This window comes from Rhododendron vialii, chromosome 4a (genome assembly GCF_030253575.1).
Source record: "Rhododendron vialii isolate Sample 1 chromosome 4a, ASM3025357v1".
NCBI lineage: Eukaryota > Viridiplantae > Streptophyta > Magnoliopsida > Ericales > Ericaceae > Rhododendron > Rhododendron vialii.
In genome coordinates this window covers 1664386-1680900 of record NC_080560.1, presented here as the reverse complement: position 1 = coordinate 1680900, position 16515 = coordinate 1664386, and the positions used below count along the sequence as shown (strand labels likewise).

The following is a 16515-nucleotide window of genomic DNA, read 5'->3' as shown; positions in this document are numbered from 1 at the left end:
AATTCCTTAACAAGACGAATAGACAGAAACCAACTTGCATAGACAAAATGAGGTAATATTATGCCATAGATAATAAAACGTAGTTCTTTTAATAGGATGCTAGTAATAAATAAATGACACCAGTGTCGAGTGGGCAAGTGAATTCTCAAGTTCTAAACAAACATGATAAAAGCTTTCAAACTAAGAAAATTAAACTTGTTAATTAGAGAAATAAAGTGAATCCGAGGGAATATCTCAGTAACTTATACAGTCACTGAGGAGAAGATAGTAGAAGGATGCAGGGGACGGAAACATCTGATGCAGGGCAGACTACCAAGGGCCAGACCAAACTATCCCACAAAGCCTTTTAGACATCATAATGCAAATCAAGCTAGCGTATCAGAGTAGCCATGAAAACCTAAGGCCTTGTCGAATTGGAGGCAGTACAATGGGAGGGAATTATATAACAAAGCATCATCCTCTATGGCTGCACAAAGCATTTCAAGTGATCTATTACTCTTTTGGAATGCAGAGTAATTATCTCATTTTCAACATCAGAATATCTATTCAAATTTCATTCGCTTATTGAGCAGGATTCTATCCCTTTAAACCTGCCTGTGCTCAAGTCAAGTAGAAATAGGGTGGTTAGGGAGGGTCGATCCCAGACGACACCTTCGAATGTTTCTCTAAACCTGCCTGTGCTCAAGTCAAGTAGAAATAGGGTGGTTAGGGAGGGTCGATCCCAGACGACACCTTTGAATGTTGCTCTAAGACATACCAAGTGGATAAATTCTGCTGTTGATTAACTTCAGATTATGAACCTACATGTATCATTAAGCAAATAGCATTCCCCAATGATCAGGCAGGGAAAATGAATAATCAACGTGAGAATAGTATTGCAGGCTTTTCAGAAGACCTCATACCTCGGCACCCGACGATTTATCAGAAGAACCTAATTCCCCACAGCAGAAGCACTGGTGCCGCTTATATTGACAATTCTTACAGAAAAAGTTTTGGATGGCCTGTACAAAATGTTTCAAAATGTAATACCTACCAAACACCATAAACAAGGAGAAGGATACAAACAAACAAGAACGGCTTAAAGTACCAAAGAACAAATAGCATACCTCCACATGTTCATTCGTAAGGCCAAGAGATTCACATGAAGAATCAGAACCAGCTTCTACAGTGGCATGAAACGACCTCATGCACCTCCCTTCACAACTGCATGATTCCATCACTTATATTTTTAAGAAAGCGCCAAAAGTGGAAACCACACAAAACAAGATATATAGGGCAACAACGATGCGATCATAGATGTGTATAAGAATTATCCCAATTTTACACATCATACAAGTAATATTCAGGTCATAGACTATATTGCTCTCATTTGTAACCAACAATATTAACTAAAAAAGTGCACACCATAAAAAGAGCAAACAAAAATCACACATTACATCATAACACACAATTGTATTTTATTCTGATCCCATATTTATTCTGATATCTACAAATAATAGGTCTGTAAGAGCACCACTAGTCTGGAAACCTCCTAAAGATCCAAACAATGCATCTCAAGCACTCCAGCGCCCTCACCCTACTTGCAACCCTGTCAAGCATGAACCTCCATACACAGAGTGGCAGTGTATACGGTGAACAATTGCAAACAAACTAACAAAGGCACTTGAGCCCCAGACCTCCCCTCATCATGTTAAAGCACCACTAAGCCCAAAAACTTACGCTGCAAGGAAAGAGACCAAAGAATGCATATCAAGCTCTCCAAGAAGCCCACCTCAAACTAAGCCAATACAACTAGACTTAACACATTCAAGGTACTTTTCTCATCTTTCGATTGCAAATGGATTACCCTAAAATAGTTTATGCCCAGAGGAAGCAAGGAATGAATTCGCCGACTCTAAAAGAAAACTCACCAAAATGGAAAAGTATACATACCACAATATGTCTCCACCATTATCACAAATTGCACAAACCGAATCAAATAAGTCATCTTCTTCATCAGACCCATCAGATTCTTCCAATTCATCAATCATTTCATCATCAACAATAAAGTTTGCTGTGGCCCCAAGGTCCTGGGAAAACCCAAAATAAACTTATTCAACAGAACGATGAACAATAAACAAATGGGTGAAGAAAAAAAAAAAACTAAAAAACTACTCTTCAGAATTTAAATAAAGAATAGTGTGGCCTTTTGTGGTCCATCAATTTCGAGTTAATACAAGTCAAATTTTATAAAATGGTATTGTCAACTCATCAAAGGTAGAATTCAGTAAGAGAAGTTTGTACATAGATCACTTTCCTATTCACAGACACATAAGGAGAGAAAAACCGTATACCTCATCCAAAGCTTTCTTCTTCCGGGGCTTCTCCTCAAGAAAAGTAACTAAAAACTGTTGAAAGCATAAATCTTCATCAAAATGGTGAACTTATTAAGAAAATAGTTACAAGGACAATCATAACCACACCTATACCTCAAGAAGAATAAAAAAATGAATGCAAGAAAAATGTAAGGAAATCATAGCAAACAACTCAGAAACAAAACTAAGCCAAAGAATAACAAGGAAATGATAGCAAACTTAAAAGGCTGAGAGCCACAAATAGTCAACATGATAGAGCTTCAACCAAAACTCACTAATGTTCTCTATCAGTTGAGGTGTAAGCCTCCTAATACAAAATGGACAAGCAAACATACAATGTGTTCGACCCAAATAATCCTTTTTGAAGAAACTAAAATCTAAAAATAAAAAAATAAAAAAACTTGCTTAGAACATTTTCCCGCGTAACCAGTATACGGCTATACGCAACATGGTCAATTGCCTCACATGTAAACGAAAATCCTGACAGAGGTGGTCACTAGGGAATTGTAGCTGGCAACAGATAGGAGATCGGTGGTGGCGAATTTACTCAAGATGGATGTGGAGATGATGTTCAGAGATAGTACTCTCCGCAAGGAAGTTCAAAACTTCAGAGTCAAAGGAGTAGCTAGATCTCCTAGGCAAATTACATAAGGTGCGGCACTTGGGGTTGCTGGAGGACTATTTGAGTGGAATTGGGTGGTAAACAGGTCTTTTCTGGTGAAATCTTTTAACCAAGTTTTGGCTGCAAATACACGCACATGCTTCCCTTGGAGAGCCATGTGGTGTCTTCAGGCTCCAAACAAGGTTTCTTTCTTCATTTGGTGTGTGGCTAAGGATAAGATTCTTACCATAGATAATCTAATTTGCCATGGGAAGGTTATTGCGAATAGGTGTTGCAAGCGCTTGAGAGATGGAGAAGGAGCGACACATCTGTTTACTCATTATCCAGTGGTCAGGGATCTTTGGGCTGCAGTTCCTTTATGGTGGCGCATGGCATAAGTTTCCCAGCGACGGTGGTAGATCATATTCAAGAGCGGTACAGGGCCAGAGTGGGAAGAAGGCAGAAGCTATGGATTTTGATTGCACTATGCTTGATGTGGTTTAAATGGAGAGAGCAAAACAGCAGATATAGGATCAAAATAGCGATGAAGCACATCGTTGCAACAAAGTCTAGGACGTTATATGTAGATAATCACATGTGAGATGGTGAAACCGCAAATGGGCCAAACCACAGGGGTCAAAGTAAAGTTTCAATGTCATCCGGAATCCTAATGCAGTTACAAGGAGTTGCAAATTTGAAAAAGAGATCTGAAACTATTACCGTTCATCGTATGCTCGCAAATAAATTAGGGGCGGTGTTATGAATCTTATTTCGCCAATTAAGCATAATTGTTACCCCTACCACCATTATCATTCTCGAGCCCATTTCTCGATCCATCATTCCTACTCTTACCGCATGTGAATTTAAACATTCCAAAACGAGTAAGAACTATCAACTGGGCTTGAGTAAGGTTTGGTTGGGACTGAGCCGTGGAGAAGTGGGCACAAATCCCGCCTCAAGATACTTCCTATGACCGACAACAGATCAAAAGTTGCGACAAGTCGTGTGCCCAAAACGAGATCAAAGATGTGACCCTAATAGTCTTTTCAGGATCAAGTTGACAAAAAAGATCGGGAACTAAATAAAGCCCCCAATCCGGACTCTTCCCTCTTTGTTTGCCTCTATATTCGGAATCTTTCTCGTCTGGAGGAGTGGACGAGCGAGACTCATATCCCGCGCCCGGATAGAAAGAAGGCTCCTATCAAAGGATAAATTTCATCAAGATCACCAATCAAGCATTTAAACGTCAAGCTACACTACATCTCGTGTGCAATGCAAGGAGGATGGCATCGTCAATCAATGCAAGGTGGATTAGCAGCCTACGGTTTCATCGGGAATCGGGAGCTCAAGGTTTATGCGCAGAACATCCCTGGAAGGGACCAAGGCTGTCTACCAAAAAGCCGAAGGTCGTCTTCGGTTTGATCATAGGAATCAGTGGAGCTATGCTGGTTCTGTTGCAATCACGATCAAATCGCATCAAATCTTGTAAAAAGAAGGAATTTTCCGTCTTTTCCTACTATCATACCTTCGAGTTGGAAGCAAGCGTAAGTGCATCGGTTCTTGTTATCGGTTGCCGCTCTTCTTCAATCCGCCCAAGAACTCCAATTTCGAATATCGGACGGGTGGTGGGTCAGTGGCTAGAGGTAAACGACTCTCCGGGCCAATTATTTGCCCCGAAAAACCCGTAGCAAAAGCCGATGGCCTATTATCGGGAGGTCATCTCTAAGTTAATGCTAAAAAAAAAAAATGATCCAAAATGAGCAGAGCACCATTGAGATACAAAGATGTCAAGCGGGGAATGAGACAACAGATATGTTGAAGCGGGGGGAAGCTAACGAAAGAAAGCGAGCTTGAAGGTAAAAAGTCGAGTAAAGAAGGCAGTCAGTTACACACTCGCAGTTAGCTACTAGATAGCCCTAGAGAGAACTAGAATAGAGGACTAGCTTAACCTTTGGAAAGTCTAGTTGAAATGCTTTAGAGAGGCCCCTTGAGGGGGTGAATGCTTAGGATTCCGTCCTATCTTTTGAGTCTGCTTCCCTGACGCTCTCTTTCCGGCTAAGCGAGGGCTATCGCCCCTAGGCTTTAGTCAGTTTCAATGCATCCCATTCCGGCTAGTGGTGTAAGTAAGGTAGACTGTTTACCCCCTTTCTAACCTTCCAAGGATTCCAGTGGGCAAAGTGGTAGATGTAGTTCAATCAGTTGTTTTCTCGAGGGGATGTGCTTGCGTGTGTCTTGGCTTCGTCCCTGAAGGGAATGCTTTCCATACTCTCTTTGACTTTTCATGGTTAGCTCAACAAAAGAATAGGCAGTTCTCAGGTGTAAAGGAAGAGCTGCTAGTAACAAGTGAGGGAAGGGTATAACATCAACATAAAGTAAAGAACTCTTAGCTGTGACCAGTAAGCGAGGAGGAGATTTAACACTTTCTAAATCCACCAAGCCCAACATAAATAGAGTGGCCAGGCTAAGGCAAGACGAATCGACCGTACTCCTAGGCCTTCTTCTCCTAATTAGGTAAGTCTGGCTACTGATTAGCAACATCCGATCCGGGGAAGAAGTCATTGCAGGCATAGCAGTACCTTGAGTTGGGGATGAGCGAGGTGAGAATGATTTCTTCCCTTTGGCAGGACAATGGAACTTCATGTACCCTTACTAAAATGACAGCGAATAGATGACATATTTGTTCGAATAGGCGAAGCAGATGTCACTGGTTGAGAACCACGATCCCATGTTGTATTATGTAGGGGTGATACAATGAAGAAGCCAGTAAGACCAACAAGGCAGATAGGGCACTTTTTGCCTCAGTAACAAGATAGGTTTCAACATTGTCAGGGTTGAAAGTAGCTAAATCGCCTGGTATAACAGATCTAGAAGGAAGTGCATAGGTCATTGAGGAGTGGCAGGCAAGCAAGTAAATCCGAACAGTCTTCTTTCTATTTATAAGAGAAGGGATGCTTAAGCCATCAAACAAGGTATGCCTGCCCTGGTTGAAGATTAGGTGAAGGTTCCATGCCAAAGGAATGAATCTTCGGAAAGAAGGCATAAAGGAGTGGATGTGTAGAGGTCTTTCTTTTCTTTACCCGTTAGAAGTCCGTTGTTCACCTGTTACTCTGATTGAGACTTTAATGTAAAGGTGGTAAACTACAGATTTTGATACAGGAGAGTGGCTAGCAAATAGAATAAATGAGAGCTGCTCCTAGGGTGCTTCTACTTCTATTAGTTACTTATTTTTGACCCTTTCAACAAGTTCGGGGACCAGTAGCAGCTTTGCTTTGCAACTTCTTATATGCAGTAAAGAAGTTTTTACATAAATAGGTTGTTATGGGATTAGATTGCTCTATGTGATACGATAACCTATAACCTATCTTTGTAGATAAACGCTTTTGTACAAGAATAGGTTGTTGATGCTTTGCTTTTCCTTTCTTTGAGTAAGTCCTCCCGACTTGGTCTAAGTGTTGCCCTATCTAGTTATCCCGGTATCGGTCTTTCTATAGTCTCTGGTGTTCAGAGGCTAGTTCTTGAGCTTCCTGAGCTTCCCTAGCCTGATAAGTGAGCTCTCCTAGTAGCAGTTGGTATTCCTACCCTACTTTGAGTTGCTATTCTGAGTCTCTGCTCTTTCTCTATCAGACGTTCAGACGCAGATGATAGCTGCAGCTTCTTCCTCTTTCTTCTTCTGCCTTTTCTCCTTTAGGTAAGAAGCAGGATTTCAAGTCTTAGCTCTCTCGGCAAGATGGTGAATTCCTTCCTAAGTAAAGATCACGAGCGGAGGACTAAGTCGAAGTTAAAGTCGGTGCCATTGTTAGTGCCAATACCAAATAACAGTGAACAACAAGTGAAGAGCCACCCTCCGGAACTTGAGAAGGGGAACGAACAAGAAGTTCAACCATTTTCGTATTTCCTCTTTTCCAGAGAGAATTGCACCAGTGGTAGGGCGAAAGATAGAAGAAAGGCCCATAGAAAAGGTATAAAATCCTCTTGCCGCAAGGATCTTTTGTTCTAATATAAGGAAATGGCGGATAGAAGGCTAGCATCAGCCACTTCGACTCTTCGAGACCAAGGGAGCAGAGCAGCCAAAAATGACTAATAGAATCAGGTGCAAGGAGTTGGATTCCCATGGGTGCAAGCTAGGGGCATTACTATCTAAATGATCATGTTTGGCGAATGGGAGTGTTTGGGGATTCTAAGCAACCCAGGCTTCCAGCTTTTCCAGTCATCATGTATCTAAAAGGCTATCCGCTCTGTCGGTTCCCCCCAATTGAAAGAAGTCGAATGGAATGCTCATTGGTGTTTAGGGATCACCACTTTGGTCTACGTACGAGCAGAGATCACTAGGTTCGGGTCCTCCCCTTCTCTAGTTCATCATAGCCGCTCTCCATCCCAATCGGTCATAGGTCCCATTACTGCCATGAAGCCTAAGGAAAGATGTACTCCTACAAGTAACGGGGAAAGCTCCATCGCCAATCGAATGGACAAACCTACCCCGGGTCGAAGTACAGGATTCAATGACTATGCTCGAGAGACCTCGGCTTCCGTCTTGGGCACAATGACTCGGGACGAGAGCACACCACTCCCCGAGCGGTGCACTCCCGATATCCCGTCTCTTTGTGTCGTTCCCTCACTTTCTCGTATGCTCTATCACCTTCGAATTGAGTAGTGAATATTCTTTCTACTCGACTTTTGTAATCGAAACTCTAATAGAAAGTAGACTCAAGCCTCACCCCTTTTTTATGTATGTGAATTTTCCGAATATAGTTCTAAATACTGGACTGATCTTTCTCCGCTTCAAAGAGGGTCTATTTTGATAGATAGAGATAGACAGGAACTAAGCAATAAGAACAGAATACCAAAGGCTTACTCCCACTTATCTCTACTCTATCTATGAAGGTTATGAAGGAATTCGTTCATAGAATGCTTTTTGTTTTGATTTCACTACTTTTTGAAAACAACCATACGGGATACACCCGGCACAGGAGATTGTATCAAAGGAGACCCGTTTTACCGATCATTAGGTTGGGTGTGTCCTTAGTCGGCCCAGAGAAGCCATACCCTAAGGAAGCTTTCCCAACTCATCGTTTAACTCCCAAGAAAGGAAGACAAGACAAACCCCAGTCAATCGTGCATAATTGAAGAGGAAAGATTCTCTAAAAGCCGGCGGTTTCTTTGTGTTAAGAATGGGGACTTCTTGGTGTTTGCCAGAATTCCGACTTGGGGGATACCTTTGACCGATTGCTTACCCCTTCATTATTATTAATAAGATGGGGCGGAAGAGGAAGAAGAACCTTTCAAAATGTATCCCCCTACTCAAAACTAAGAGGGGATTATCTAAAAATCTCCGAAGCAATAGGACAAGTCATGGTGATCAATGGGGAAGACGCATTGCCCTCAAGCTCGGTTAATAATGCACGTGAAGAACCACGAAAGGAGGAGTATACTTCAGAATACTTGGAGTAGAGGGCAATGATGTCAAGCGGATCGGAACAAGCCCGAAGAATCAAACAAAGAATTCATGAATGCAATGAAGCAAGCCAAGATCAATGGAGGGGCATCCAGTCAAGTACCTACATTCCGATTCCCAATCATGGATGAGCCTCCTCTACGGATGCAAAGAACTCCCGCACCTTATTTCATGAATGGCAGAATGGGCAATCCGAGAGGCCTCGAAAGCGATTCACTTATGAATCTCCTATTGAAGAGTTATACTATGATCGCTCTGTGGTCCCCATGGAGAAGCCTCTCGAAAATATTTAGAGGCAATGATACAAGTTGCAGTAGAGCAGACCAATACAGGAGGAAACTGAGATTCAAGGATTTTTTCCGACATCCAGATGTAGCTCTGCTGGAAGGGTTCAAGAGACCGAAGTTTAGTAAATACAATGGGGTCGGCGACCCATATCATCACTTGCTGCCCTTCTGTGGGGATTGCCGAGGCCTTGATTCCCAGCCTGGGTTATTTATCCACCTTTATCAGAAGTCATTAGAAGGGGAAGCACTCAAGTGGAACTAATCTCTCCCCCTTGATGCTCTACGTAATTTTGACGATGTGATTGACAGATTCACCAGCCAGTAGTTACACCAGGTGGAACATCCCCCAATCTCTGTGATCTAGTGAATGAAAAAATGCAGCCTGGTTTTGAATTCATTACCTTTGTTAACCGATGGAGGCATTTTTCAGCTAAAGCAAAATGGAACATAAAAGAGGAAGATGCAGTACAAATGGTTATCAATAACCTGCATGGGCCCATCAAGGATGCAATGGTGCTAGGAGATTGCCAAACATTCCCTCAACTGTTTGAACGAGCTGCCCGCAAGCAGAGGAGTATAAAAGACGGGTCTATCCCTTTCCTCAGGAACAGTTCTAATGGGGGAGAAGGCAAAATGGGGGAAAAGGCAAGCCGAAGAATACCCTAAGAACCCAGCAGCTACCTCAAGAGGTTACCATTAGTCCGAATCAAATTAATGAAAGATGTGAATGCATTCTATCCTCTTTCTTCCCTTGACTGATAGCTAGGAAGCCAACTCCCATGGCAGGTTTTTCATTCCTGTAGGAGGAGGTCTCGGCTGCCTCGTTCCTCTATCGACTTCTGCTCACGATGCCAGATCATCAGGGTTCATCAGGGGTTCCAATCAAAGTCAGATTCTCCGATAGCGATCCCTGGTTCGATCCAATCAATTGGGTATGGATCCGTATCTTCATCTGTATCTCCTTCTCGATCTTTAACAGCGACTGGCCTTGGAACTCAATGAAAACAAATAGAAATGTATATAATGGTCAAATGCTTTCATTTACTTAGTCAACTGCTGGTGTAGAGATTAGTTGTTCCGCTAAGGAAGATAACTAAGTAGTTTAAAGAGCGCCTGTTGGATTGATTGACGAGCCCTGATACGACAGCAGGCTAAGACAATGTCTTCTTTCATTATTTGGGGTAGAGCCATAGCATCCAGCGCAGGGATTCTATCTAATATTGCTCATCAAAAGGGTGCCCCTATGCTTCCTATGTTATCTCTGCCACTCTGCATGTTGGAATATAGGCAGGTGCAGTTGATCGCGTAGCAGATTCTCCGGTTTCAGATCCTTCAGTTGCAGAAGCAGTTGACTTCGTTGACCAAGCAGCAGTCCCTGTTAATGGACCTGTTCCGGTTCCAGAGTCAGATCTTGTTGAAGCAAAACAGTTGCAGGATAAGTATAACCTGTAGAGATGGAGACAAAGCGCCTAGTTTACTACCTAGCCGTTCCTCTCGTTTTTCAAGTTTCAGAGCTCATGTCTTCTTCGGGGCAATCCTATACCCCGGCATTTCAGTTTGTTCCCATGTTCGGTATTGTTACCAAAAGCTACAGGAAGAGATCCATATGTGTTCCCGGTGCTTCAACTGGATCAACGATTGGTGAATCTGCTGTTGTTGTTAGATATGCTGCTAAGTATGCTATTGGGCATTCTACGGATGTTATACTCTTAGTGCTGCTGGTGGATATGCAACTAGTGATGCTGCTGGATATCTATATATGTATCTATCTTTATCTGTAACCGGATCCCCTTACAAATAGTAGGGGCTGCCCCTTACAAATAGTAGGGGCTGCCCCCTACTTATCTATAGGCGACTGAATCAACTCGGTCAATCGCTTATGGGTAAACTAAGGCTGGGTCTATATCTTGATACGCTGGTAGGAATACGGAATCTCCTGCTTCTTCCCCCGATAATGCATGAGGCTCGGGAGTTATCCCCTTGACTACTCCCTTCCCCCTTTGAGACCTACTTCCTCGGGACTTTGACTTCCTAGAAAGCATATCATAGAGAAATTTCTTTAACGCCTTTGAAGTCAAGCTTATTGTCAGGCTCAAGCTCTGTCTGATCTTCCAAGAACATGGTTCATTCTCTATGAACATAGACATTTGAAAATGATATCATATCCAAAGGGTAGGATTCCGTTCCGAGCCAAACACTTGGTAAGATGGATAGAGTAGGACGATTGGCTGATTATTAGACCCATTCCTCGTCTTTGACGTCTAGGTACTTGAAGTAAGGGAGGAATCGTCTTTGTTATTGTTTAATTCGATCTGCTTATGGCACTGCACTTCCAGCGTGGGAGGAATATTTGCTTTGTAATTGTAAACGAAAAGGATTGTTGATGCTCTGCTTGTACACAAGAAGTCAAATCCGGATGACTGGGGTCTCAGTTAGAAAGGTTCAACCGTTCAATCAAGCAGCATTCCTCTTTTTCTTAACTTAAGCAGAGGGGGAGGGCAGAGAAGAAGAAGGGAAGAGCTCCTTGGCTTAGTTACTTGCAAAAGACCTTCGTATAGCTCCTCGGAAGCGGAAGACCAGGAGAAGGAACCAGGGAAAGACCTTACACCCTTCTTTCCGACAAGATTGTCTATTTCATTCCTCTGCTCAGGAGGCATCAAAGAAGTAGCGTCTAAGGGCTGGCTTCTATCTTCTTTCTTTTGGCTCGCTATAATGCACTAGCGGGAGCGCTTTCTCCTATTTTTCTAGGTTAGCTACTGTCATTTACCTTCGGCTTCTTCCCCTCTGTAGGGTGCCCAAAGAGACGGGATATAGGGGCTCTAGCTAATATGACTATCTTGCTTCCATAGCATCTGTGAGAAAACGAAATGGGAATAAGAATACCATCAACTCCATTTTGCGTTTCTCTAATAAGTCGATTCTCTGCCATAGCTAGAACAGGAGAAAGTTGAAGAGAAAGTAGTCCGCCTTGAAAGGTCTAAATTATGGCAACGTGTGGAATATTTTACAGCTATCTAATTGACTTCAATCATGAGAAGCTGGAACAGGTCACCGAGCAAGCCGGTGCATCCCATTCTCAAAACCATGACCTTAATAAGACAGCTCCGACAAGAGTTCCTTTCTTAGAAAGAATGGTATCCTTTACTCCATCTCCAGTCGCATATCCTTTTTCATCGTCTGCCGTCTTTCGTTCCTCATGTTAGTATCCTTCCCTTGAAACTAAGTTGAATGTTGAATGTAGTGAATCCCCTTACTTAGTAAGATTAATCTCCTTCTGACTCGATTCTTAGAAGTATTGAAAGTCCCATTTTCAAGAGCTGACGAAGAGCCGGCTACTCGAGTTTCAAGAAGATATAGTGACTTGGAAAGAAAAAGAAAGGGTAGCACCGCTTTTAAGAAAGAGCTAAATCCCTAAAACTCACTCTTTGCCAAAGCTCCGAGTGAACCCTCAAAGCGTAAGGTGCTTAGACCTTCCGATCCAGATTCTCTCTTTCGTGATGTCGATTTAGAAAAATACCAATTTCTCGCTTCGGAGGCTACTCGATTCTCTCTTAAAGCCTACTCCATTTTTCAATTCTTATTTCAACTCCCCTTTTCGTTGTTTTGGAAAGGGTTGACGAATCGACTCAAACTAGAGTTGAAAGAAGCAACGCACTTTAGTACATAGAAATGGATCCTCTCTCATAGAGAGTGTCCTGTTGGGCCTCTCAATAGAAGTGTGAGTGGCAAATCAAATTAAAGGCTTGGTGGCGCCTTCCTTGCCTCAAAAGACCATCAAGTATAACAAGTATAAGACTGACGGCGTCGCCTTCTGACTCTCTCCTCGCCGATTGGCTTTCTCCCTCCTACTTCTTGTGCCGACTTCGCCAGCCTCGCTCGAGATCTTGCGTGATCAGAAAGCAGGGTACTCCATCAAGCGTGGCACTAGTCGACTTGCTCGTCCCCTTCCTGCTCTAGCCCGCTGCTTTCCCCTCATATTCAGATTCCGTCGAGCCAAGCTTTCGCTTTCCTCTCATATTGTGAAATCCGTATTTCTCGGCCCCTTTCTTTCTGACTCTCAGACTTCTTCGTATCAACAAACGAGACAAGAAACCCTTATTGGTAATCGGCTAAGCCGAGTCCCATCCCATCCATACATATTATTTTAATTGGATTTCTCACCTTACCTCAAAGTCATCTTTCTTATTTTCATTGGCACTTTGATCATAAGAAAACCTTTCTTTCGATATTTTCTCAGAACTCGCTTCGGAGCCTACACCATTTTGATCTTCTTATTTGTATTAAACCATTTCGTGGGCTGACGAAGAGCCAGCCACTAGAGTTTCAAGAATCAATCGGGTACCCTTCATCAAGATCAAGATAACTAAGTCATCTTTTCAGAGAAATAAGCAACAACACCTAATTCCTTTTGAAATTCGAGGCCTTGACCTCCTTCTTTCTTACATAGGGAAAGAAAACAGCTCATTGAACGGCTTTGCTCTGCCAAAATGGATGTCTACGGCTCCTCCTCTACCCCTAACTAGGTCTCCTCTTGGAATTCTTCCGTCAGTCGATAAGACAGCAAACCAGGATCCCTCCTTATTACTCCCCCTTATAGGGTTTATTTCTTTATTCTTTCATTCCACGCTCAAAATCCTGATCTTAGAACTTTCTCGATTTTGTCTGAACTTTGGCATCCAGTTCTGTATCAGGAACTTGTTGGGCATGCTCTATTTGTTCTAGGACCAGAATATGCAAACTTTGTGGTGATGATGGAAAATTGAGAGCACACACGCACCTTTGTCGAACTTCGATCTCAGCTCTTCAATCATGAGCAGCGCCTCAAAGGCTTCTCTAAGCATACTCCATCCATGGGAACTAGAGCTCTTATGTCTACCTTTGGATCTAAGACAGAGCCTTCGAGTCACCTGAATGGACTCCCAAATTATGGTTTTCATCCCCACCAGATTCAATCAAGCTCGTCCACAACAAGGATATAAGAGAGATTCCCAGTCTCAATGGCATTCCCGGTCTCAATGGCAGAACCGAGGTCGAGGTCAAACTCCCAAAGGTAAAGCATACCTAGGGAAATGCACAATATGCGACTCTCCCAAGGTATCCCACTAACGCTTCTTGAAACTCTAGTTTTAGGCGATTCGTAAGCAAGATGGGAGGAAATCTGCTCTAGAAGAGAGGTGAAAGGGAAAAGATTTCCCGAACCGCTTGCATTGATCAGTTGGATGAGAATCGCTTGCCTAGCTTGACTTTCCTATTTTTCTAGGTTAGCTAGTGTCATTTCCCTTCGGCTCCTTGTCCTCTGTAGGGTGCTGTAATCCCGTTGTGGATTCAGTAAGACTAGTCTCTGTATTCTTCATAGCATCAAACTGTGATTTCATCTCTTTGTATCTCTCGGCAATCTCTCTTTCCTTCTGAGATAATTTCTCATTGAGAATATTCTTTTCAGTCTGTAGTTGTATTAGATCATTCCTTAGTGATTTGATTATTTGTTTTCCAATGTGATCTAGGCAAGACAAGTCTTTGATATCAAAATCAGTATCCACCCAGACATCTCTGTGATATAGAGGTATCCTCTTGGTCCCCAGCTTAATCCCAAGCCTTACCAATGTGTCTTTCTTTAAGATGTTAAGAGTGTGCCAATCAATCCGGAAGTTGGCTTCCAACGGTACCCGTTCTGTACGAGATGGATCAGCGTACTGTAACTCAAACCATTCAGGAGTGACCAGGCTTTTCCCTAGTCCCTTGTACTTGAGTACTTTGGTGCCATCCATTGTGGTGAAGGAATAGGATTTCGGTGCTAAAAAGTAGCCTTTCTTGACTCTGTGCTCTAGCTTAAACTTACCAAAGACTGAAGAAGAAATCACTTCTTCAGATAGTGGCTGACCAAGCACAACTGAGTCTGTGTCCGTGTAGTAGCAGTCCTCTCTTGAGATATAAGGGTAAATATAGATCCTAGCAGAGGCAGTGATCGCAGCAGCTAGTCGGACAGCAGAGTTCTTCGGTGGGTTCCAATAATCTGAGCCCATCCCGGTCTTGCTATGGTAGGCAACGATGTAGTTGTTCTCGCAAAGCATATCACCGAATATCAACTCACTATGCCTGATCAAATGTTTGTATCGATCTTCATCGCAGACCTCGGTAGTCGTGCTTTTAGGGTTAATGCCAAATCTACCGTATAGCGAATTCATAAGGGTCTTGTACACATATGCAAAGGCCTCATTACCTTCTTTCCTTGCCTCTAACCTGCTCTCAAAGAGTGAGCTAACAAAGTCCCTGAATGGGATTTCCATCCTCTCAAAGAGGTAGCCTGAGATTGGGAGCACAGTGTAGCCTAGGCCTCTTGCATACTTTAACTCCTCGCTATAGTACACTCCAACAAATTCCCCGGTTGGAAAGATGAGAGTGTTATTCTTGTCTCGATAGGGTAGAAAGGGCTTCTTGATGGTCTTCGGACATACCACATATGCCTCAATAAAGCCTAAGATGCTATCTAAGTCCTTGCCTTCCAGATTTCCATGCCAGACTGGCACACCACCAGGCATTTGAAATTCTTTCATTACAAAGGGATAGAAAGAGTTCACATCGTAGTAGTATAGGTCCTCGCCATATGGCTTGTATGTATCTGTATGACCACCGTAATATAACGCGGTGAATTGTTACGATGTGTGCCCGACGGATGGAGAATTTTTTGGTAAAGAAGGAAACGGAGTTTTGTGGTAGTCCGAAAAGATGAAGATAGTCACAGAAAGATAGGCATAAAAGAGGGGAAGGCTGAAGGCTTCAAGAGTCGCACGCGACGCTAATACAGTCTCAACGATCACTGGAAATCACTTGAAAGTACTTCCGGCTTCTTCAACTACTCTTTCCCGACTATTCTACGAATACAGTAGGCATAGGTGATGGTAATGAGGGTTCATTTGAATGTTCACTTGTGCAGTTGTCTGCTGATATTGACTTTATCTATAAAGATTTGACGGAGAATCTTGAATTTAGTATGTCTCTCTCCCGTCCTTTCTCAAACTTGATCAGGGAGTGAAGCCAAAAACGGGAATACGCAGTGGAGGGGGTCAATTGTTGTGGTTGAGACCCTCCATGTTGAGTGTCAACGTGAAGAACCAGTCCTTTTCCCTTTCTCTGACGAAGAAGCAAAGACTCCACCCGAATCCGGATCTCGTGGAGCTGCAGCTTGGATTATCGTAGAATAAGAGGAGCCGTCTTAGGAAATGACAACACTTAAAAGACAGATGCCGCCGCTGCGAGGGGGGAGCAACTTGTCTGGTCTTGCGGTGCACTCATTCCCGTTACGAGAATGAAATGACGCCCCAGCTCGACTCGAGACCAAGACTCCTTACAACTCGCACCAATAGCGGCACTGAGCGGCCGGAGATTGATTGAAAAGGCAGCCCAGCCGCCCCTCCCCCTGACGCCGCCTACCTACTCGTGCTCGTAGCTCGATCGGAGGTCAAGACTGTGGTCCGGCGGAAAAACAGAAGTCGTCCGTATCAAGTGATACGTGAATTGCTCAGTAGTGCTTCGCCACTACCGTAGCTGGCGGAAAAGGGAGAAAGTGAAGGATGACCTGCGACTACTCCTACAATTGGGGTATGACAAGCAGGCGCGGCGTGCCCCAGCGGTTGAGAAAATCCTCCATGATCTTTAAGATTGATCATGAAACAGATGCTACCTTCTTAAAGACTCTACGCGATCACCTAACCTATCTGAGCAATCAGTATTCCGGGGTGACTCGGCCTCCATCATCCCTAGAGTTAGGGCTATGAGCTGTTATCTATTCGTTCAAGGAAGCTAGCATCCATGAGCTATTCT

General features: G+C 43.3%; 1 protein-coding gene across 1 annotated transcript in view; it reads right to left on the bottom strand.

The window, feature by feature from the left end:
• Window positions 1-16515, bottom strand: part of LOC131321818 (protein ENHANCED DOWNY MILDEW 2-like) — a 32274-nt gene that overhangs the window by 12876 nt on the left and 2883 nt on the right. Inside the window, exons 4-7 of the mRNA XM_058352769.1 lie at window positions 2334-2387; window positions 1933-2069; window positions 1107-1203; window positions 903-1001 (exon numbers count right to left, since the gene is read on the bottom strand). Of these exons, the coding sequence (XP_058208752.1) occupies window positions 903-1001; window positions 1107-1203; window positions 1933-2069; window positions 2334-2387 (387 nt within the window). The remainder of the gene's footprint in view (window positions 1-902; window positions 1002-1106; window positions 1204-1932; window positions 2070-2333; window positions 2388-16515) is intronic.